Below are 25663 nucleotides of genomic sequence, written 5' to 3'. Positions count from 1 at the left end.
GACGCATTTCGAACGTACATAAAAGTCAATGCTGTAAAAGTAGCACATGACTTGCGGCACAAAATCCATCAGGTCTGGATTTCTTGCGACTGTTGCATCGCTGTATATGACGTGTCACATTACTGCACCATTAAGAATTACCGGTATATCAAATGATGTGTAAATTTCTTGCCACGTGACATGTCGCCTTGTAGCCTTAAAGGGGTTGTCCGTTTTTTTTTTCTATTGATGACCTATACTCAGGATAGGTTATCAATATCAGATCGGCGGGGGTCCGACACCTGGCACATCAGTGCCTGTTTGCTGCTGCTGTCCTATAGAGAGAAAGGAGACGAAACGTGTGCACTGCGCGCGCTGTCTCCTCAAACATGTCCCCCCCCCCCCCCCCCGTTCTGATATTGATCACCTATCCTGAGGAGAGGTCATCAATATTAAAAGCCGGGACAACCCCTTTAATAGTATATGTGGTGCTAAGAAACCTTGTAATACAGATTATTACAGAAACTGCCTCTTTCTCCATCTATCAGACTCATCTCCGCCTCTGACACTTATGACTCGCTCTCTGGCTGGGGTAGTTATTCGCCAACATGTACGTGATGGCCAGGCCCCTACCAAGTGTTGAATGCGGCACAAAAACACCAGTGCAACAAAATATTGTTGCACGGCTGTTTAAAAAGTCGCAAAAAGGGGGTCCTGCAACATTTTTATGGCGAAAACTGGCGTAAAAATGTTCATAAGTGGGCACATTAAAAAAATGGACAGGACACAGATGCCATCCATGTGCAGTCTGTTTAAAAAATGTCCATTTTTTTGCAGCCAGATCTTAAGGGCTCATGCACACAAACATATTTTGTTTCTGTGTCCGTTACGTTTTTTTTTTTTTTGCGACCCGTATACGGAACCATTCACTTCAATGGGGCCGCAAAAAAACGGAAATGACTCTGCGTGCATTCCTTTTCCGGATGTCTGTTCCGCAAAAAAATAGAACATGTCCGATTATTGTCCGCATTACGGACAAGGATAGGACTGTTCTATTGGGGGACAGCTGTGCAGTTTCGCAAAATACAGAATGCACACGGACGTCATCCGTATTTTTTGTGGATGCGTGTTTTGCAGACCGCAAAATACATACGGCTGTGTGCATGAGCTCTGTTTCCTCACCCCTGTGCTGGATTCACAGCTACACTGCTCTACAATGTCCTCTATGCTGCTGCTTCCTAGGGTGTAATAAAGAGACACAGGAGAGTAGTGTCTCCTCTTCTGTGTATGGGAGACAACATGGCAGCTGGTCTCAGCCCCTACTGGAGCCGAGCTAAGGGAAAAATGGCAGTTGGAGATGGAGTCTGCAGAGGAGGACCCTGGTGCGGGCTGCTTTCCTAGAAAGTCACCTGAAATGACAGGTTAGTTTTAAGTTTAAAAAACACTTTAGAAATAAAATAAAAAAGGAATAAAAAAACAGTTCAAAAAAATTAACAAAGGCCCCGCGCAAAGGAAAATTCATCATTTTCTGTTGTGATGTATAGTGGGTGACGGAGATGTAAATAATAGCGTACAGTAATATAAAGTGTATTTGTGAAATATTTAACATGAAAAATAATTTAAAAAAAATATAGACAAAAATAAGAATAAAATATTAAAAGATGGATATTTTTGTGCTATTTTTATACATCTGAAGTTCCATGACCAGTGAAGATTGTAGTGGCGGTGCGTACAATGGAGGGGAGTGTAACGGATAGCTTTTTTCCATCAACCTTGTTCAATAATTGATTCCAAAAGTAGTCCTGGGAATCCTTGTGAGACTGTAAAATCTCATCACACCTCTCCACCGTGGACCATCCAGGAAATAACTCGGCCATTTGAACCTTTCCAAAGTGTTTCGGGAAACGTTGAGTCTGATGTTGGAAGTAACGCAAGCTCAGGCTGGAATTACATTAAGTGTACAGGAAATCCATACAGAAGTGACTAATTGGGTTGGAGCCGGAGTCTTCCCCCATTCATAAAGACGGGATCACTTAACAGACGCCTTCACCGGTGTTGTGTGTGTGTATAAGTACAATATGGCGCAGTTATAGGATTACTTAGTATTGTCTCCATTTGGGGATGGGTGTGAAAACTCAGACATACTGTATATACCTACCCAGACTCTGCAGGGTACAGACAGCGCAGCAGAGTCTGTGCTTCATGGCAACTGCAATAAATGGAATTTAAGTGTCTATAGACTAAAAAGCTGCCCATACACATTATATTTATGCTGGTTGAACGACCGATCAGTCGTTCAATGGGTATTGGGGCCTTCTGACCCCCCCCCCCCCCTTCCCTGATGTTTGTGGGGAGAGGCTGTAGGCAGTTTGATTTCAACATGCCCGATCCTTTTGTTCTCAGGGGAGATAAGATGCTGCTAAATATGTCTAGAAGTGGTTTAGTTCTCTTTTCCTATTCGTAACATATTCTGTGTGAGCTAGTGTACGGGGAGGGGGCCTATGATTGCTGATCCTCGTGTACGCTTCTACGGATATTGAGAGGACTCCGCTGAGCTTCACCCAGTCTACACAGCAAAGCTGCAACTGAGGCATAGATCTGGATGGGGGCAGAAATGTTTGAATCAGCAGAACAGAAGGAATCTAACGGTGCTCTTTGTTTAAAGGGAACCTGTCACCGGGATTTTGGGTATAGAGCTGAGGACATGGGTTGCTAGATGGCCGCGAGCACATCCGCAATACCCAGTCCCCATAGCTCTGTGTGCTTTTATTGTGTAAAAAAAATGTATTTGATACATATGCAAATTACCATAAAAGAGTCATATCTCACTTGTGTGACCAGAGAAGAGTCATATTTTCAAGCTCTGACTCATCTCAGGTTAATTTGCATATGTATCAAATCAGGTTTTATACACAATAAAAGCACACAGAGCTATGGGGACTGGGTATTGCGGATGTGCTAGCGACCATCTAGCAACCCATGTCCTCAGCTCTATACACAAAATCCCGATGACAGGTTCCCTTTAAGGCCTCATGCACATGACCGCGTCCATTTTGTAGTCCGCAAATTGCGGATTTGCGAAAACACAGATGCCGGCCGCATTTTGCGGAACGAAACGTCCAGCCATCAATAGAGCAATCATGTTCAGGGCATGTTCTATTTTTTTTTGGTGGGGCTGCGGAACGGACGTGCGGATGCGAACAGCACTCCGTGTGCTGTCCCCATCTCTTGCGGCCCCATTGAAGTGAATGGGTCCGACCCGCAAAAAAATGCAGCTCGGATGCGGAAACCAAACCACGGTCATGTAAATGAGGCCTAAGGCCTCATGCACACGGCCGTTCCGTGCATTGGGGACCGCAATTTGCAGTCCCCAATGGACGGGCAACATCCATGCGGCGGCTAGGATGGATCGAGACCAATGGGTCCGTGATCCGTCCGCACAGCAAAAAAATTTAACATGTTCTATTTTTTTTGCGGTGCGGAAGCACGGACTGAAACACCATGCGTTCCGTTCCTCCGAATTGCGGACCTATTCAAGTATGGGTCCGCATCCGTGACCGCAATACGGCCACAGCCGGGCAATGGCTGCGTGCATGAGGCCTAAGACTGAGGTACTGTATATGTGCTGACAGATTCCCTTAAAAAAAACGTAGGGAGATGTATTATTCCTTGTACCGCCAAAAAACCGGCAGAAAAAAAGTCATAAGGTTTGGGGCACAAAATTTTGCACTTTTTGGGGGTTTGGAGACTCGCTCGCCACTTTTCCAAAAAGTGTGCAGGGCGTGGCTGGCGTACCTGTCCCTTCGCGTTTGTTATAATCTATGCCAGGAAACAGTGATGGATTTTAGTGGAAATCTCCATCAGCCGGGGGTGTAGCCTGCTGTTTTGGCACGTGGACCTGCATAGATGCACAGCTATTGAGAGGCATGTGCTTAGTAATAGTGCGGTGTCTGACGCCAGGGGGGAGGGGGACAGACCAACGCGTAATACACTGCTCTTTGTAAATAATGTTTTGTTCTCCGTTAGTGTCTAAAGCTAGGACAAAGTCTGTGAGGATAACCAGCAGAACACTGAAAACTGCTACGGAGGGAAACATGACCTCAGAACATTGCGTTCAGTCCGTTCACAACGAGCAGGATATGCAAAGTTTATAGAAGTTTGGAGTTTCTGTGCCGATTTCCAATGTTTGTTACTGAGCAACGGAATTCTACGTTATGTTCCGTGCCAGGATCGCTAATGATTCTTGTCTGTGCCCCGCAGCATTGTAATAATGCTCGCTACTTTCCGCCCCGATGGCAGCATTGCCAGGTCGGGCCCCTCCACTCTGCATTGTTCTTTTGCAGAAATAACACAATAATTGGAGTACGTTCGGATTGTTATTGTAATGGCGGACGCCAAGTTTCCAGGCCGCCAGTTCTTCGTCTTGCTTGGACGGCTGTGTAGTAAGGTTGTCCTCGCTGCTATCCTACAAATCACGCCCTGAAGATGGCTGCAGCTTGCGGATTACAGTAATATGACTTTTAGGCCAAAACCTAAAAGAATCAGTATGTCACCAAACCCCTGCTGCCTCCATTCTGACGTGTCCGGGTTAGGGATGAGCGAACTTGGGTTTCACGTGGCGGGGGCGGACCAGCCAGCCCATCTCATTTATCATTTCCTACACCTGTACAAAATGATCTAAAGGTAGCTAGCGTAGAGTTAGGCCAGCAGTGGATGCACCTAAGTTATGTAGCGGCCGGGCGCATCAAGCGCCAGTGCAGGGGTATTAAGACTGGCATCTAAAACGGCGGTCTTAATAAATGACCCCACATGTGCTTCTCCTGTAATTGCCACACAGATCTCAGACACGCAGCAAAAAAACGCTATGTATACGGGCACACTTAGGGCTTGTTCACACGAACGTGTGCTGCCCGTTGCCGTATTGCAAACCGCATTTGCAGGCACCGTTCTGTGTGCATTCCGCATCACGGATGCGGACCCATTCACTTCAATGGGTCCGCAAATACGGAGATGCGGAACGGAAGCACGGAACATTACGGAAGCACTACGGAGGGCTTCCTGGGGTTTCCATTCCGTGCCTCCGCACCGCAAAAAGATAGAACATGCTCTATCTTTTTGCGGAACGGAGGGATCGCATAGCCATTCAAATGAATGGGTCCACGATCCCCATTCGGCTGGCCCACGGTCGGTGCCCGTGCATTGCGGACCGCAATTTGCACTCGACAGCATGGGCACGGGATTCACACGGTCGGCTCAATTATACCTATTTATTTCGCTTCATTACAAAGCAAATGTCAACCATTTTACAATCACTACATATAATTAATCTACATAAAAAAATTAAAGACTGCACTCACCGTTCTGCTGTACTGATCCTGAGTTACATCCTGTATTATACTCCAGAGCTGCACTCACTATTCTGCTGGTGCAGTCACTGTGTACATACATTACTTATCCTGTACTGATCCTGAGTTACATCCTGTATTATACTCCAGAGCTGCACTCACTATTCTGCTGGTGCAGTCACTGTGTACAGACATTACTTATCCTGTACTGATCCTGAGTTACATCCTGTATTATACTCCAGAGCTGCACTCACTATTCTGCTGGTGCAGTCACTGTGTACAGACATTACTTATCCTGTACTGATCCTCAGTTACATCCTGTATTATACCCCAGAGCTGCACTCACTATTCTGCTGGTGCAGTCACTGTGTACATACATTCCTTATCCTGCACTGATCATGAGTTACATCCTGTATTATACTCCAGAGCTGCACTCACTATTCTGCTGGTGCAGACACTGTGTACATACATTACTTATCCTGTACTGATCCTGAGTTACATCCTGTATTATACTCCAGAGCTGCACTCACTATTCTGCTGGTGGATTCCCAGTGGATAGGGGGTAACTTGTTTTTACTGTAATACCCCTGCTAGTGTAATCCGCTCCCCTATGTGCATCCTGTAAGGGGAGCTGTATGTTGATGATACATCTGCAATGATCAGGATAGAATATATGGGGAACTCTCCGCTCACCGCTCTCTCCCCCTCAGCCTCACCCTCTGATAACTGGCCCATTCCACGCCGTCTATTTCTGGCGGTTTATAATAAGCCGTGCAGTGTGTGATTGTGGTAATCACTCGTTTCACACATTCCAGGACTTTTTTTTCACCCCATATTCCAAACAACAAGGTCTTTTACGGATCGGGGGGCTCTTGACATTCCAGTTCTGTAGGGTCGCGTTTGTCTTTGTCACTATCTACTGAATTTCTGGATCTCTGGCCCGTTCTCCATGGGGATGTCAGTGGGGCCAGAAACCCCGCAGTAGAGACGACTGACCTGCAGCTGTTTGGATGAGCAAATCGGGGCGGAGTGGACACAAATCCCAAATGTATGGAAAGAGCTGCTCACAAGTCTCATGTTCTTTTCCCGGTGGCCCAGAACATTTTTGGAAAGTTCAAGCAGAACATTCGATATCCTGCAACCAATTTTATTATTATTATTATTTTAACAACTTAAACATTTTTTTTACGATTTTCTTTCCTCTTAAACTATCCAGATGGTTCTCGCTCCCTCTTATTCTGAGAAAGCAGGGCGACGGCCCGTACAGCTCTCGGGCGGGTTCTCCCTCGCTGGGCCACATTTGTTTTTAGCATCTTTTATTCAGCTGTCTATCTTTTGCCGAGTATTTATTAAGTTGCACAGACGTTGATATAGAGTAGGCGTATTTTTATTAGTCTGACCTAGGGCTAAAAATTTCAATCCTATGGAAGATCAATTAAAATTTTCTTATTTTTGTTAATAAAACTGAAAAAAAAAACCAAGGCAGCAGTAAGGCAAAATACGGGGCAGGACAGGCGAGTGACGTGGCGGGTCAGGAAAGCCACGTGGCAGGACAGGCGAATGATGCAGCGGGGCAGGCCAGGAGAGCGATCCGGGCGGTTGGGCCAGGAGTGCCATACAGTCGGGCGGGCCAGGCAAGTGATGCGGTGGGATGGGCCAGGAGAGCGATCCGGGCGGGCAGGCAAGGAGAGCGACGCGGGTAGGCGGGTTAGGTGAGTGACGCCGCGAGGAGGGCAAAACTGATTTGACGATTCTGTAAAAAAACTGAATTATCAGATGCCTCAGACAAATTAATCGCCCAGCCCTAGCCTGACCTCTGGTGGTTGTTTTTCAGAAGGACAGGTTTATATTCACTTAAACTGGTCTAATATATTTACACATGAAAAAAGTTGCATCTTTGGGGAGAAAAGTCACAGTCTCCGGGAAATGCAAAAAAATAAAAATAAAAATTGCACTTCACCACTGCAAACAGATTAAGAAAAATACGCCAGTCCAGAAGTGGAGTAGAAATTTTACTGTTTTTCCAACAAATTAAGGACCAAAAAAAGGCTCACCTACACAAATGGGTCAGAAAAAAGTCAGACAACTTCTGAATTAGTCTAAAAAAAAAAATCAAAGTAGGCGAAACGAGGTGCTAAAACAGCATTTTTTAGACTAAAAACAGGTGCAGACACTTTAGTAAATGTGCCCCACTATTCCTAGTCTTCACACGAAAGTATGGGTTCTGTTGCCAAATTGCAGATCGCAATAAACGGACACTGTTCCGTGTGCATTCTGCATCACGGAGGCGGACACATTCACTTGAATGGATCCGGAGATGCGGAACGGAAGCACGGAACTGAAACCCACGGAAGCACTACGGAGTGCTTCTGAGGTGTTCCGTCGCGTAATTACGTTCCGCACAATGATAGAACATGTCCTATCTTTTTGCGGAACGGAGGGATGCAGACCCATTCAAGTTCAATGGGTCTGGATCCGTCCCGGAGGCCTCACAAACGTTCTCCGTGCATTTGCGGACCGCAAATTGCGTCCCCAATGCACACAATGAAACCCATACGTTCGTGTGAACAAGCCCTAAATCTGTTAGGTCAGCTGGTTTATAATTCAGGGGAAAGTGGGGTATAACCAAATATGGGGCCTGTAACAGCTGTCATATTGATGGTCACCCAGCTTTCCCAAAAACTGGTGGGAATGCAGCTGGTTCCACGTGCGTCCGGCAGGCGTTTTTCCAGTAATCATATATTTATGACCTATCTTCAGGACAGGTCACCAATGTCTGATAGGTGGGCGTCCGGCACGGCGCCATCGGCTGTTTGAAGAGGCCATGGAGCTCAGACGAGCGCTGCAGCCTCTACCTCGGCCAGTGACATTACGTTCATCGGCCACATGGCCTAGGCGCAGCTCACTCCCATTCAAGTGGGTTAGCCTGGGCTGCAATACCCAGCACCGCCACTATACAATGTATGGCGCTGCGTTTGGTGTGAGGAATATGAAGAGCTCACCAGAGTTCTGCGGTCTCTTCAAACAGTTAATTGGCGAGGGTGCTGGGTGTCTGACCCCCACCAATCACATACTCATGACCTATTCTGAGGACAGGTTATCAATATAGGGGTCCTGGAAAAAAAACGTATGCGGGAGTTGGACACATCTGATGAGATCTGTGTGGTCCTTTTAGACCTGTCCGGCATCCATAGCCTAAAGAAACCAGCTACATATTTCTGTCTGGTGCTGGAAATCATCCGCTGTTGTAAAACTGATCCTCCAGATGCCAGAAACGAATGCATAGAAACTATCGGATCAGTTATGTATATGGCAATATTTTATGAATGATTGTAAAATCTACCCAAACACTGCCCCCTAGTGTTATAAATTATATTACACTGCGCAGTCATCCAACACACCGCCCCCTAGTGTTATAAATTGTATTACACTGTGCAGTCATCGAACACACCGCCCCCTAGTGTTATAAATTATATTACACTGCGCAGACATCTAACACACTGCCCCCTAGTGTTATAAATTGTATTACACTGCGCAGACATCCAACACACCGCCCCCTAGTGTTATAAATTGTATGAAACTGTGCAGACATCTAACACACTGCCCCCTAGTGTTATAAACTGTATTACACTGCGCAGACATCTAACACACCGCCCCTAGTGTTATAAATTGTATTACACTGCGCAGACATCCAACACACCGCCCCCTAGTGTTATAAATTGTATTACACTGTGCACTCATCCAACACACCGCCCCCTAGTGTTATAAATTATATTACACTGCGCAGACATCCAACACACCGCCCCCTAGTGTTATAAATTGTATTACACTGCGCAGACATCCAACACACCGCCCCCTAGTGTTATAAATTGTATTACACTGCGCAGTCATCCAACTTACCGCCCCCTAGTGTTATAAATTGTATGAAACTGCGCAGTTATCCAACACACCGCCCCCTAGTGTTATAAATTGTATGAAACTGCGCAGTTATCCAACACACAGCCCCCTAGTGTTATAAATTGTATTACACTGCGCAGTCATCCAACACACCGCCCCCTAGTGTTATAAATTGTATTACACTGCGCAGTCATCTAACACACTGTTCCCTAGTGTTATAAATTATATTACACTGCGCAGTCATCCAACACACTGCCCCCTAGTGGTATAAAGTGTATGAAACTGTGCAGTCATCCAACTTACCGCCCCCTAGTGTTATAAATTGTATTACACTGCGCAGTCATCCTACTTACCGCCCCCTAGTGTTTATATTAAAAATATTCCTACGACTCCCTACGTCTGCCTGAAACACACTTGGTATTTCTCCCTGCTGGAACTAGTATAATACCGCCCCCTGTGCTGTAATCCCGCTCCTGTATTTTCTCAGTAATTACCTTTCCTTTCTTCCACAGTATGGTATAGTACTGGACGCGGGCTCCTCTCACACCGCACTGTTTATCTACAAGTGGCCTGCAGACAAAGAAAATGACACGGGCATTGTGAGCGAGCACAGCATGTGTGATGTCCATGGTGAGTAAAAGCTCCTCCCACCAGACTACGACTACTTTACACAGCAGTTTGTTCACCAGAGCTGCTCATCCTGCTGCAGCCATGGAGAGGCCCCCGTAGTCAGACAGTTTTTGGCCATCCGCCCACATACAAATATACATGGACCGATTGCGCTTTCTCCTTTTTTCTCCGTTTTCTGCATATTCAGATCATATCTGTGCCCCCGAGGGCACCGCTACCTAACGGTGTGGGAATGCCAACATAACGGCCCACGTGCCCAATCATTTCAGCCTGGATGAAAATCACAATGAACATAATATAAGAAATAGTATACAGCTCTAAGGCTGGGTTCACACTGTGCGTTTTTGTGTTTTAAAGGGGATTGTGATATTGATGACCTATCCACAGGATGGTCTGACTCAGGGCACTCTCACCGATCCGCTGTTTGTAGAGGCCGTGGATCTCCGATGAGCGCCATGACCTCTTCTTCGGCCGGTGACGTTGCGCGTCGGTTACATGATCTAGTTGTAGCTCAGTCCCATTCATGCGAATGGAGCTGGGCTGCGATACCAAGCATAGCCACTATCCAATGGACGGCGCTGTGCTTGGTAACTCTACTTTCACATGTGCGGCAGTGCGATATAGCCACCAGAGAATGCCAGGAATCGGCGGGACACAAACCGAAGCAAGCAACAGTTTCTGTCCGGCCGATCTCCGCCAGACCCCGTCCGGCAGTTCCGCATCTGGACAATATTGGCATACCGCGGCCTCCTCAAACAGTTGATCAACAGGGGTGCGGGAGTCGGACCCCCAACAGATACTAATGACCTATCCTGAGGACAACCCCTTTAAGACCCAGGGGAAAAAAATGCATCTGAAAAATTTCTTGTAAAAAATAAATAAATTCATGCAGTTTTTCTATGCAGTTCTTTTCAGAAGAAAAATGCGCGGTGTGAACGCCGCCTTGCAGGAATTCTAACTGGAAACGCATGTTGATGGTTCATAAATTTCCCACTTTTCTGCTGTCATGCTTTCATTGAACATGAACGTGAACCCCGTAAAGTGGCCATGGATTTATCTGTCATCTGTCCTTAGGTCCCGGGATATCCAGCTATTGGGAGAATCCACCCGAGGCTGGGAAGAGCCTGGAGACGTGTCTGCAGCAGGCTGTAAGCGACATTCCCTCCAGTCGGCATTCCATCACTCCCCTCTACCTAGGAGCCACCGCTGGGATGAGACTGCTCAAGTATGTACGGGGTGAAAGCCAATGCAGGAATATGTCCCCCTTCCCCCCCCAATCCTTGCAAATCATCTGAGGTTTTCAGGATCATCTTGAAGCTGAAGGGGAGCTCTAACGGCAGCCATATTGGCGGTCCCCCAGCTTTCACATAAAACAGATATAATGTGTAAATGACAGAAAAGAGCAACTCAAGGATTACTGTTTACTGTCCCGTTTCTACGTTGCCCCTTTAAGATGAACTACGGGGGGAAATTACGCCCACAGATTAATAAGTGGGCTCGCGTCTCTCACGCTCCGTTGCAGCAGGTTTAGGAGAGTCGCCCATATCCTGATATTTTATTAATGACCCTTAATATGAACACTACACCAATATTCATTAATAAGCTGTTACACTGAATACTAGGTTCATGGCCTATCTAGTGAGATTCCGCTCAGTGCAGGGAGACATCTGCTGCGGAGACCACCCATACTGATATCCTGGAGACTCCAGGCCTGTAATGCAGAGTTATGTCCCAACCGCTCCCAAAATATTCTGTTGTATAGATTGTAAGTTAAGTTTTTATAAGCTCTCCCTCCTCCCGAGCTGCATACTGGGTACTATGTTGTGCCTGACACGGCCCAGTATTAGGTTACATTGGAAGAAAATGCCAAATAATCGCATAACTCTCCTGACTCCTCGAGCTCCACCGGCCAAATCTGATAATATACGGATATTCACATCACCGGGGCAGGAAGAGAGGCAAGGACATGATGTTATTTTAAGTTTAAGAATGAGGCCTGACTGATGCTAGTGTATACAGCCGAATAATATAACTACTATAATACTGCTCCTATGTACAAGAATATAACTACTATAATACTGCTCCTATGTACAAGAATATAACTACTATAATACTGCCTCCTATGTACAAGAATATAACTACTATAATACTCCCTCCTATGTACAAGAATATAACTACTATAATACTGCTCCTATGTACAAGAATATAACTACTATAATACTGCTCCTATGTACAAGAATATAACTACTATAATACTGCCTGCTATGTACAATAATATACCTACTATAATACTGCCTCCTATGTACAAGAATATAACTACTATAATACTGCTCCTATGTACAAGAATATAACTACTATAATACTGCCTCCTATATACAAGAATATAACTACTATAATACTGCTCCTATGTACAAGAATATAACTACTATAATACTGCCTCCTATGTACAAGAATATAACTACTATAATACTGCTCCTATGTACAAGAATATAACTACTATAATACTGCTCCTATGTACAAGAATATAACTACTATAATACTGCTCCTATGTACAAGAATATAACTACTATAATACTGCCTCCTATGTACAAGAATATAACTACTATAATACTGCCTCCTATGTACAAGAATATAACTACTATAATACTGCTCCTATGTACAAGAATATAACTACTATAATACTGCTCCTATGTACAAGGATATATCTACTATAATACTGCTCCTATGTACAAGGATATAACTACTATAATACTGCTCCTATGTACAAGAATATAACTACTATAATACTGCTCCTATGTACAAGGATATATCTACTATAATACTGCTCCTATGTACAAGGATATAACTACTATAATACTGCCTCATATGTACAAGAATATAACTACTATAATACTGCTCCTATGTACAAGAATATAACTACTATAATACTGCTTCCTATGTACAGGAATATAACTACTATAATACTGCTTCCTATGTACAGGAATATAACTACTATAATGCTGCTCCTATGTACAAGAATATAACTACTATAATACTGCTCCTATGTACAAGGATATAACTACTATAATACTGCTCCTATGTACAAGGATATAACTACTATAATACTGCTCCTATGTACAAGGATATAACTACTATAATACTGCTCCTATGTACAAGGATATAACTACTATAATACTGCTCCTATGTACAAGAATATAACTACTATAATACTGCTCCTATGTACAAGAATATAACTACTATAATACCGCTCCTATGTACAAGAATATAACTACTATAATACTGCTCCTATGTACAGGAATATAACTACTATAATACTGCTCCTATGTACAGGAATATAACTACTATAATACTGCTCCTATGTACAAGAATATAACTACTATAATACTGCTCCTATGTACAGGAATATAACTGCTATAATACTGCCCTCTGTAGATAAGTCACACTTCATCCATTAATTGCCTCCTAATAACTTGAGGCTATGTAGAGCAGAGTAAGGCCTCATGCGCACGACCATAGTTTTCATCCGCATCCAATCCACATTTTTTAACGAATCAGATACGGACCCATCCATTTCATTTCCGCATCCGCACGTCTGTTCCGCAGTCCTGCAAAAAAAAAAAAAAAGAAAACATGTCCTATTTTTGTCTGATAGGACATTGCCACCATTTATTTTTTAACTTCTGTAGAAAAGTCCTATCCTTGTCTGCAAAACGGACCAGAATAAGGCATGTTCTGTTTTTGTTGCGGTGCCGCGGACGGACATGTTTCGCAGCCCCATTGAGATGAATGGATCCGCATGTGGACAGAAGCCAACGCTGTGACTTCCCTGTACATCATCTTGTTCTTTGCTCTCCGCAGCTGGACTAATGAGAAAGCCTCGGACAATGTTCTCGAAGCTGTGAGCAGCACACTGAAGTCGTATCCCTTTGAATTCCGAGGGGCCAAGATTCTGTCCGGTCAGGATGAGGGAGTGTTCGGCTGGGTCACGGCCAACTACCTCATGGAGAGCTTCATCAAGGTATGAAACGGTAGTCTCTCGGAATAGTAGCCCATCTGACCTTCTGGAGGCACCAGTGGTGGTACGCTTTTCTTTAAGTGCGAACCCAAACTCGGTGCCTGAGTATGTGTCAGTCTTAAATGTCCAACTAGCATTCCGTTCATGAATCTAGATGTACACATGATGTAGGATATTAGTCTGAAAGCTCGCCTACACATAGGTGGCTTTGAACTTTCCCTGAGCCTCAGTGCCAGTTTGATAAGGTTGACAATTCGTTGCCTTTGGGCTTTTGGCATCTAGATGTGGGATCTTCTGCTTTGTGCAGATCTGTGGGACAGAAGATTGGGCATTATGGAGGAATTAGCAGGGCATGAAAAGAGATGAGACATCTGAGCAGAGTCCTTGTGTGCGACGCCAAGATGTAAATAGTCATGAGCGGGTGAGATGCCCCCTCTCCATTCATCTGCACAACTGTCTATCCACGGGGGGTTTGATGATCCAGCCAAAAGATCTTCGGGTTGGTCACGTTCCATTGAGCTGGTTTGTTTGCACTGGGTTTCATTGTTCTGTCAGGAGTTAATGCCAGGTGGAAGGTTATAGGAGGCAAGCCCGGTGTTCTGTCTGAAACCCTGCACTCAGAAGTGCCCTCTAGTGGTGGACTCTGATACAACACGCGCACTTTTCTGTAGGTTATCAACATAGTGACTTCCAGTTCTGCCTATTATCCTGCAATGCTGATCCAGAGGAAGGCACCGCCGCCTCCCAATTTTTCTCCTCTTGGGCATAAAACTATATACTGTATGAACCTTAAAGGGGTTGTCCACTGGGTGCAGCACTGCTCAATGGATGGAACTGTGTCGTTTCAGCGCCGGATCGGCTGATGGTCAGGGGTGCAGGGAGTTGGACCCCCGACGATCAGATATTGATGAGGCCCAAAGCAGTGGACAACCAGTAGGCCAAACACATTAGTTGTATGTTGGTCAACCAGACAATTTTGACTCGCCTTCTAATGTGTATGGGGACCTACTGACTCTACCCTGAGGACAGACGCTAAGCCACCACCAGAGGCGACTGACAGCGGCTTTCTTTCTTCCTTCCACAACACATGCATGCTCGGCTGAAGGACAGGGAGAGAACAGTGTATGGCCAGCCGTAAGGCAGGTGCTATGAAAGTCTGGGTGACTAAACGGTGGCTCCATAGCTGTGGGTGCTGAAGGCTTATGGTACACTTGGTACATTATGATTACAATACTGCAAGCACAAAATATGTATCAGGGCTAATGCACACGACCACTCCGTGTTTTGCGGTCTGCAAACTGAACATCCGCAAAACACGGATGCCGTCCGTGTGCGTACCACAATTTGCGGAACAGAAAGGGCGGCCCATATGATAGATATGCCTATTCTTGTCTGCAAAACGGACAAGAATAGGACATGTTCTATTTTATGTTTTGCCACGGAAGGGAGCAACGGATGGATTTCTCCAAGCCCCACCAGATCAGATCACCCCCATAGTTGTTAGTTAAAGGGGTTCTTTAAATGTTGAAAGAAGCACTCCCACAGAAATTGTTTATTCTCTGACCTGTTAGAAAGGTACTTGATGCAGTGAAGGTAATCTTCTTACCAGGGACTGTATTTGTGAGTTATAACCTCCCTTCTTATCCTCAGCTGTGTCATGTGACTCTCCAAATAACATAGCATCTTATGCGGGGACAGGAAGCCAGTTTCTCTATGTATTCCTATGGGAGCCTCAATGTCAGTCTCATAGGAATGAAGAGAGAAGTAACTGACTTCTGAGTGTTGGTCACATGACACGGCTGAGGATCAGAAGGGAGGTTATGACAAATACAGTCACCGGTAAGAAGATTACCTACACTACAGTTTACATCATGTACCTTTCTAACAGGTCAGAGAATAAACATTTTTTGGGGAGTGCTTCTTTAATACTGATGATCTATCCTCAGGATAGGCGATCAGCATCTGATCGGTCGGGATCCAACTCCCAGCACCCCCGCCGATCAGCTTCCTAAGCCAATGATATCAAATTCATTGGTCACATGTCTGAGAGACTTTCTAGACCAAAGACATCTCGTTCATCGGTCACGTCTGAGAGACTTTCTAGACCAATGACATCTCGTTCATGGGTCACACGTCTGAGAGACTTTCTAGACCAATGACATCTCGTTCATGGGTCACACGTCTGAGAGACTTTCTAAACCAATGACATCTCGTTCATGGGTCACACGTCTGAGAGACTTCTAGACCAATGACATCTCGTTCATGGGTCACACGTCTGAGAGACTTTCTAGACCAATGACATCTCGTTCATCGGTCACACGTCTGAGAGACTTTCTAGACCAATGACTTCTCGTTCATGGGTCAAACATCTGAGAGACTTTCTAGAGTAGACCAATTACATCTCGTTCATCGGTCACACGTCTGAGAGACTTTCTAGACCAATGACATCTCGTTCATCGGTCACATGTCTGAGAGACTTTCTAGACCAATGACATCTCGTTCATCGGTCACATGGCTTAGGCACAGTTCCGTCCCATTTAAGTGAATTGGACTGAGCGATAATACAAAGCCATGGAGGAGTATGGTGTGAGGAGGCTGCAGGGATCACCGGTGCACTGCAGCCTCTTATTACACCTGATTAGAGGGGGTGCCAGGCGTCGGACCCCCACCGATCACATACTGATGACATATCCGGTGAATAGCTCATCAGTATTAAATACTCAACACCACCCCTTTAAGCAGTTTTCTACCATTTTGGCTCCTTACTGATGCTGCACGTGGATGGAAACGTGACATGTTTTCGGCGTTTACGCAACCTCTGAGCTGCTCTTTCATACGATTTATTTGCCAGTGTAGAATTTCTAATCTGGAATGTGAAAAACTGAAGGAACTTGGCCAATGAGTTGGAACCTGCATGTTACCCTTGGCACATAAACCGCGTGTAAAAACTAAAGATGACCTGAAACGGCAGACTCTGTTTTGCTTCCTTTCTGGGTGATGAATGTGACTGTTTGACCCCTGGGGTGTTCTGCCGGAGGATAAGGTCGTGTATGTGATCCATGGGCGATGAATGAGATTCCAGGACACTGTCATTATCTGTTTCCTCTTATGCACACCTGTAGATAGTCTGTTGGTGGTGTGTGTGTGTATATACATATATATATATACACACACAACGCCCATATAGAAGATTTATAGGGCATGGATTTGTGAGCACTGACGCAGCAGAGGTAATCTGGCCATAACATATATCTGTTTTATACTGGAATTTAATGGCCTAAGACTGGGCTCCTTCTCCATCTGGTAGTGGGCCAAAGCCATCTCCGATTCCTTCAAACCCCAGAAATCTTTGAGAGATCCGGACCTCTTCACTACATTCTGACTTTGGAATCTGAAGGTTGACTGGAGGGAAGGGGCCCTGTGATCATGGTGTGGCCCCTGGTTTATATCGGCTCTGTACTGTGAATGTGATGCATGTCTCTTCTCCTCTCTGTCCTGCAGTACAGCTGGGTGGGACGCTGGTTCCAGCCCAGGAAAGGGACTCTGGGAGCCATGGATCTTGGTGGAGCATCCACACAAATTACTTTCGAAACCTCGGACAAGATTGACAACCCCGAGAATGAAATGAACCTGCGGCTGTACGGCCAGTCCTATCGGGTATACACCCACAGCTTCCTGTGCTACGGGCGAGACCAGGTCCTCAAGAGGGTCCTGTCCAAAGTGCTGAAGGTAAGCTGACAGCATCCTCCACAGAAGGGGGTATCTGTACAAAATAATACGGGGGATGGGGGGGTTCAGACCAATCCAATTGTTTTATATAGCAACCAGTTTTACGATAACATGGTAGAAGCCTCACTACATGAGCACTGATTCATATTTTTTGCAACAAAAAAAAAAGGGACACAAAAGAATTACCCTTGTAAATATACCCCTAACATCCATCCTAATAAAGCCCCGGTGTAGGACTTGCTGCAAAAGAGAGCGATCTCACACGATATAATGAACCCTGCACCGGTGCCAGCTGAACATGATCAGGAATCGGTGGCGTACGTAGAGAAGTAAGGGCCCCATAGCAAGGATCAAACCAGGCCCCCCACAGAGGACAGAAGGGTTTCCGCCTAAACCCTTCTCAATGACCCCTGGGCCATTTTCCACGGTCTCATTTGCTAAAAGTTGTTCCTTTAGAGCAGGCATCCTTAAACTGCGGCCCTCCAGCTGTTGCAAAACTACAACTCCCAGCATGCCCGAACAGCCTACAGGTATCAGACTACAGCAGAGCATTGTGGGAGTTGTAGTTTTACAACAGCTGGAGGGTCGCAGTTTTAGAGAGTAGAGTCCTGACCAAGTTTATACCTCCAGTAGAAGAGGGGATAATCCCAACTAAGAATGGACCCCCTCTTGCCCTGGGCCCCATAGCAGTCGCATGGTCTGCCGCTATGGTAGTTATGCCCCAGTCAGGAATGTTTCCTTTCACTGACAGCAAGCAAACATCTTGAAAGTTAAGAATTAAAATACGTTTTTTGGGGGTTCAGCTTACAGAGGGGGATTCCGAACATGTACCAGTAAGGCTACTTTCACACTAGCGTTAATATTTTCCGGTATTAGGATATGTCATAGGGTCTCAATACCGGAAAAAAAGGCTTCAGTTTTGTCTTCATTCATTGTCAATAGGGAGAAAACATAACTGAACAGAACGGAACGCTCCAAAATGCATTCCGTTCCGTTCTCATACCGGAGAGCAGCGTGCTGCGGTTTGCTTTCCGTCATGGGATGCGTCATGACCCACAATGCAAGTCAATGGGGACGGATCCGTTTTCTCTGACACAATATAAAACAGATCTGTCCCCCATTGACTTTCAACCGAGTTTATGACGGATCCGTCTTGGGTATGTTAAAGATAATACAACCGGATCCGTTCTAAACGGAAGCAGATGGTTGTATTATCAGTAACGGAAGTGTTTTTGCTGAACCCTGCTGGATCCAGCAAAAACCCCAGTGTGAAAGTAGCCTTAAAGGGGTTATTATTAGAACTAAATAAAGCTCGCATGCCTATAGGGCACATAGTAGTATGATGTCTCATTCTAAGATTACAGCACCATCTAGTGGTAACTAGTGGTAAATACAGCACACTAATCTTTCCCATAGATGTCATCAAATCAAGCTGCAAATATCTGGAGACTGTAGATAAAGTGATATAGAGCAGGCCGGTATAACCTGGGCATCTCCTGTATATGATTATATACACTACTCAGGGATATTTAAGTTGTGGGTGAGATTTCAGGATAAACCTAAAATGCCCTCTAACCTTTACAAGAGAACTTAATGTGACCTTCTCTAACCTTCTGAATGCACACGTCCAACTGTTCAATATTTCAGGAGTTTTTTGCACAACTTGCTGTTCTCTAACAAGGAGCTTAACGGCAAAATTCACAACAGGAGTTTGATCCATGAATCACCCAATAAATTTCCAGGTTCAATGAGAATTGGTATTAAACAGTGCTCCTCATCATGCTGCTCACATTCTGACATCATGAGACCAAGACGACACCTAAAAATTGATGAACAGTACCTCGCCATTGCGAGGCTTCAAGCAGGATGTTCTCAGACGGAAGTGGCCCCTGAGCTTAGAGTGTCACAGAGAGTCATCAGCAGGTTGTATCAGAGATACAGAGACTGGAAGAGTCACAGGCAGAGAAGTGGACGTCCTTTGGCCACATCCCACACTGATGACCGCTTTATTGTGAACAATGCCCTGAGGAACCGGATGATGAATGCCACACTGGCATATTTAACCCCTTAAGGACTCGGCCCTATTTCACCTTACGGACTTGGCCATTTTTTGCAAATCTGACCAGTGTCACTTTAAGTGCTGATAACTTTAAAACGCTTTGACTTATCCAGGCCATTCTGAGATTGTTTTTTCGTCACATATTGTACTTCATGACACTGGTAAAATGAAGTAAAAAAAAATAATTTTTATTTATAAAAAAATACCAAATTTACCAAAAATTTGTAAAAATTGCAAATTTTCAAGTTTCAATTTCTCTGCTTCTACAATACATAGTAATACCTCCAAAAATAGTTATTACTTTACATTCCCCATATGTCTACTTCATGTTTGGATCATTTTGGGAATGCCATTTTATTTTTTGGGGATGTTACAAGGCTTAGAAGTTTAGAAGCAAATCTTGAAATTTTTCTGAAATTTTCAAAAACCCAATTTTTAGGGACCTGTTCAGGTCTGAAGTCACTTTGCGAGGCTTACATAATAGAAACCACCCAAAAATGACCCCATTCTAGAAACTACACCCCTCAAGGTATTCAAAACTGATTTTACAAACTTTGTTAACCCTTTAGGTGTTCCACAAGAATTAATGGAAAATAGAGATACCATTTCAAAACACCCCATATGTGGTCGTAAACCGCTGTACGGGCACACGGCAGGGCGCAGAAGGAAAGGAATGCCATGCGGTTTTTGGAAGGCAGGTTTTGCTGGACTGTTTTTTTTGACACCATGTCCCATTTGAAGCCCCCCTGATGCACCCCTAGAGTAGAAACTCCAAAAAAGTGACCCCATCTAATAAACTACACCCCTCAAGGTATTCAAAACAGATTTTACAAACGTCGTTAACCCTTTAGGTGTTCCACAAGAGTTATTGGCAAATGGAGATTAAATTTCAGAATTTAAATTTTTGTGCAAATTTTCTATTTTAATCTATTTTTCCCAGTAACAAAGCAAGGGTTAACAGCCAAACAAAACTCAAGATTTGTATTCGGGTCGTGTATGTGTGTGAGACCTACCTACTTCTAAAGCAGTAGAGGTGTGCCGAGACTGCTGTACGGAGGGTAGGCTAAAGGGGCCAAAAATCACAATCATAGCTTAAATGTTATATGTTTATTTACAATTACAAAACTAGATATTTCAACCTGCGGGTTTGGTATATATCGGGCATAACAAGCCGACTTCCACCTGCCTAACTTCTTAATTACATGTACCGGGACCTTGTGCTTAGACGCGGCAGAGGCCGCTCCGATGCGCATAGAATGCCCAGTAATCGAGCTGGGGTCGACACCAATGTTCCTCAACAGAATACGAATGAATTTGAGGAAGTTTGTGCAACTCAAAGGAGCAGAACCTAACCTAAGCAGAGGTGCCTCACCCGGGGTTTCCTTAATAAACTGTAACCACTCTCGAATGGTTCTCACTGGACACCATTTGTTACCCGTAGGAAAGTATTTAACTTCAGTCAGCTGACCTGGGCGTGTCGTCTTTGTGGAGGTTAGCGCAAGGATGTAACATGACGCGTCCCAAGAGAGCTGACTCTTCCTCAGATAATTTTTACACCTTGAAGCGCAGGTGAATTCGCCTGGTCTGAGGAAGCCATAGAAAGCCAGATACATGGTTGTCTTTATCAGTAAGCTAGTATATTGACCAAAAGGATATCCTTGCAACATATCAGATAAGGACCTGAACATCTTCCCCGTAAATGGCTGCCGGGAAGGACGGGTGACAGCAGAGCCTTTCTGTATACCCCTCAGTAACATTCTGATAGGGTGCGCCGAAAACAATGATAGTAGATTGGGATGCCCGAAGGCCGCCCTTCAAGAAGAGTGGGATGCCATGCCTCAGCAGACAATAAGGGTCCATTCACACGTCCGATTGCGGACAAGAATAGGACATGGTGTATTTTTTTTCGGGAACGGAAATGCGGATCCGGAAGTGCGGGCCACAATTCCGTTCTGCAAAATGCGGAACGAAATTGCGGACGTGTGAATGGAGCCTAAAGCGACTTGTGAACAGCAGGAGACATCGTTGTCAAGCTGGAATTTATGCTCAAGGCCACATGGCAAGTTACTGAGAAGCTGACATTTTGTGGCGGTGTACCCAGCACTGGGGTCGGCTTTTGTGTCAATAATCACCATTGCTGCTTCTACTTAATGCCCGCTTTTCATGATATAATATCACCGGAGCCGGAACTTCTTACGTTTTCCATAAATTTCACCCGAAAGCCAAATATCCCTAACTTTTTATGAGTAGTGTATACAGTGATATGGACCATGCTGGTATAACCTGGGTATCTCCTGTATATAATTATATATGTACAGCTGGTATAACCTGGGCATCTCCTGTATATAATTATATATGTACAGTTGGTATAAGTTATACATCCTCTTGTATATAGTGATATCACACACAATGGGAAGTTCATATAACACAAGTCACCTTGCTGGCAGTTCTGCGTCCAGTAGTCCCCAGCAGGCTTTAGGGGGCCTGTTTCCCCAGTGTGCGGATCTCAGCCCTCCAGAACGGCACAAAGCCTCAGAACCCAAAAAAACAGAGACCTCTCTGCTGAGCCCAGCTGCCTATTTAAGGACAGCCAGGTGCTGCCAAAACCCGGGCGGGAACTTAAACTCCGGTCCGGTATTTGACCTAACCTGGCTGGAAACCAGCCGAGCCACACATGCTGGGAGAAAAATACCGGCCTTGCCAGACAAAACCCCTTAGTGTGTCACAATATGTACAGCTGGTATAAGTTATACATCTTCTTGTATATAGTGATATGGACCATGCTGGTATAACCTGGGCATCTCCTGTATATAAATGATATATGTACAGCTGGTATAACCTGGGCATCTCCTGTGTGTGTATATATATATATATAATTATATATATGTACAGCTGGTATAACCTGGGCATCTCCTGTATGTATATATGTATATATATATATATATATATATATATATATATATATATATGTACAGCTGGTATAACCTGGGCATCTCCTGTATATAATTATATATGTACAGCTGGTATAACCTGGGCATCTCCTGTATATAATTATATATGTACAGCTGGTATAACTTGGGCATCTCCTGTATATAATTATATATGTACAGCTGGTATAACCTGGGCATCTCCTGTATATAATTATATATGTACAGCTGGTATAACCTGGGTATCTGCTGTATATAATTATATATGTACAGCTGGTATAGGTTATACATAGCCTTGTGGACAGTGATATATCATTATATTGGTTGCTTTACTATAATATGTAATACCAGTATTGTGTTTTTTGTTTTTTTTCCTTTTTGTCTTGCAGGAACAAGGTTACAGTTCGAATGTTCAGAATCCATGCTGGCCCAAGAATTATGACAGTTCTCTAACACTTGGGGATGTGTATGAGAGTCCGTGCACACAGAGTGAGAAGCCTCCTAACTATGACTCTTCACAGTCCATCCAGATGAGTGGCAGCGGAGACGGAGTCCAGTGCCGGGGAATTGTAGATAGCATCTTCCAGTTTACCGACTGTCCATACTCCTCGTGTTCTTTTGATAAAATCTTCCAACCCAAAGTGACTGGAAAATTCATTGTAAGTTGTATAACAAGCCATCGCTCTCTTCTGTCAGTTTGGTTATATCTGCTCATAGAAAAGCTGGGTAACAATCAATGTCGGTGCCACCGCGCTGAGGTCGTTGCCCATCGTTTCCAGGCCCCAGAGTACAAAGTAAAGCCAGTGGTACAAAATTACGGAAATCTAGTTATTAGTTCTATGAGGCAGCTTTGCCATTCAGGATTCAGCAAAAGCCAAAATGTGTTTTTTACTGTATGTCAGTTTCAGAAAATTAGCATTTACAAGACTGCGTCCGCAGTTTACCATATGCTTTATACTCGTCCCACGTGCTATTAATTAGCAAGTGCCAGAGCTGCCTGCTGTCGTCATGGAAACGCACGGGCACCGGGTCCAGGTCTCCGTAGAGTGTAATACGGTGCATGTCAAATATGACGATTAAAAGTCCTTTCTGTGAACTGACTAGTCGGTGCAATAACCGGTAATGTCTTTATTTTATTTTTTCCAGGCTTTTGCAGCTTATTTTTACACCGTAGACTTCATGAAATCTGTGATGAAGATGCCAGTTGACTCACTAGACGATCTGCGGATGGCGACCGATGCCATCTGCACCTCCAGGTTCGATGAGGTGAGTCACTGTAAACCCGCTCAGCGCAGTAATTCAATGCCCCTGTGGAATATCCTGATATACAAGAAGTTGCATTCACTGTAACTGCAGAAATTATTTTCTCTGCTTACACTTATCATGGAACATAACTTATAGTCCGTGGTAGCGGAATCCATAATAGAATTCATAGATAACCCAAACCTTGTATGCCGAACACTACACACTACCTCTGCCACACACTGTTCTTACCAATATTCAAGATTTTTGGTGCCTCTGCTACATTTTTGCCTGATGATGACTGGCGGTTTCCTCTGTTTTTTCTGCAGCTTTCCAGCAAAGCACCCTCGGGTCTGAAAAAACATCTGAACGGCTATTGCGCCACTGCTAACTTCATCTACCTGCTGACCAGCAAAGGGTACAAGTTTGACAATGACACCTTCCCCAACATCGTGTTCCAGAAGAAGGTGGGTATTCTGTTAGTTATTGGTAGCAGGGGCTCAGAGGTTGGCACCGTTATCCATATTACTCTGTAATGTTATTGGAGTTCCCCTTTAATAGGAGAGTTTCATACACTGATGTTGTTTTTCTACCAGGCTGGTGACACCTCCATTGGCTGGGCTCTTGGATACATGCTGAACCTCACCAACATGATACCTGCAGAACAACCTTCCATTCTCAAAGCCACTGACTTCAGCTCCTGGGCCGCCCTCATCTTCCTCTTCGTGGTTATCATTCTTGTGGGTCTGATTATCTTCTTCACCACCTTTAGGTCCAATAAACAGGCTGAAACCATATGATGCGAGACGGCCGCGAATGGGTCAAGTCATAGTGTCCCTCTGCCCAATAGAGAGGATTGTACAACTTATCTAGGTCCCCCATAATCCTAATTGGGGGACGGGGGACGTTTGTGACATCTTCATATATGGTTGCTGAAGCTTGGGCATGAAACCTAACAATGGACTGGATGTCTATACCGCGCCTACATGGAAGATCCCTGATGAAGGAAACAAGTTTTATTTTTTAAATGACACCTTGATATTTTATTTTTTAAAATATTTTTTTCCCCCAAATGGTCACACATTTTCTACTCTGCTAAATGTGAAATTTATATGGCGTCAAACCACTGTACCCCATAATGTATGTAAGTTAAAACCGATATATGGTTGGCGATGGCAACTGGTCAAATGCTAGCCTATAATCTCTAATATTCACTTAGGAATGTGATTTTTTAATTTGTGGCACCAATAAATCCATAGTGTTTTATATGGCTACTTACATGTGAGGGCTGATATAGCTGTCCATGTAGAGGTTCAATATGGGATTCTTTATATCTGCGGTTCATGTTCCCTCTGGATGGGAAGGAATAAATGAGAAAAAAGGTTATGAATCAAACAAAAGGAGGAATGGGCGGCAGCAGCAGCCGGGGGCTTCTACTTCCACCTGCTGCGATCACAGACCTGTAAATGGACAATTAAGATGCTTCACACAAAAACTCTTTCCTTATCTTGCTTCAGTCCACCACCTGCGCCCCGTGGCCATGACGTGATGATAAAGCAAGTCCCTACATCTTTTTAAGGCCTCTTGCACACGACCGTATGTCGTACGGATGACGTCCGTGTGCATTCCGTATTTTGCGGAACGGAACAGCCGGCCCCTAGTAGAACAGTCCTATCCTTATCCGTGATGCGGAACGGCAATACGGACATACGGAAATGGAATGCACACGGAGTAACTTCAGTTTTTTTTGCGGACCCATTGAAATGAATGGTCCTCAAAAAAAAAAACGGAACGGACACGAAAAGAAAATACGTTTGTGTGAAAGAGGCCTAAGGCTACT

The 25663-nt window shown here is 44.5% G+C and overlaps 1 protein-coding gene across 1 annotated transcript in view; it reads left to right on the top strand.

The window, feature by feature from the left end:
- Positions 1-25422, top strand: part of ENTPD2 (ectonucleoside triphosphate diphosphohydrolase 2) — a 34312-nt gene extending 8890 nt beyond the window's left edge. Inside the window, exons 2-9 of the mRNA XM_040404855.1 lie at positions 9734-9851; positions 10926-11076; positions 13710-13869; positions 17368-17595; positions 22971-23240; positions 23728-23847; positions 24153-24290; positions 24420-25422. Coding sequence (XP_040260789.1) covers positions 9734-9851; positions 10926-11076; positions 13710-13869; positions 17368-17595; positions 22971-23240; positions 23728-23847; positions 24153-24290; positions 24420-24623 — 1389 coding nt within the window. The 3' untranslated portion in view covers positions 24624-25422. The remainder of the gene's footprint in view (positions 1-9733; positions 9852-10925; positions 11077-13709; positions 13870-17367; positions 17596-22970; positions 23241-23727; positions 23848-24152; positions 24291-24419) is intronic.
- Positions 25423-25663: the final 241 nt, after the last annotated feature.

The sequence above is a fragment of the Bufo bufo genome, chromosome 8 (assembly GCF_905171765.1).
Source record: "Bufo bufo chromosome 8, aBufBuf1.1, whole genome shotgun sequence".
Lineage (NCBI taxonomy): Eukaryota > Metazoa > Chordata > Amphibia > Anura > Bufonidae > Bufo > Bufo bufo.
The sequence above is the reverse complement of the archived record's forward strand: the minus strand, read 5'-3'. Positions and strand labels throughout refer to the sequence as shown.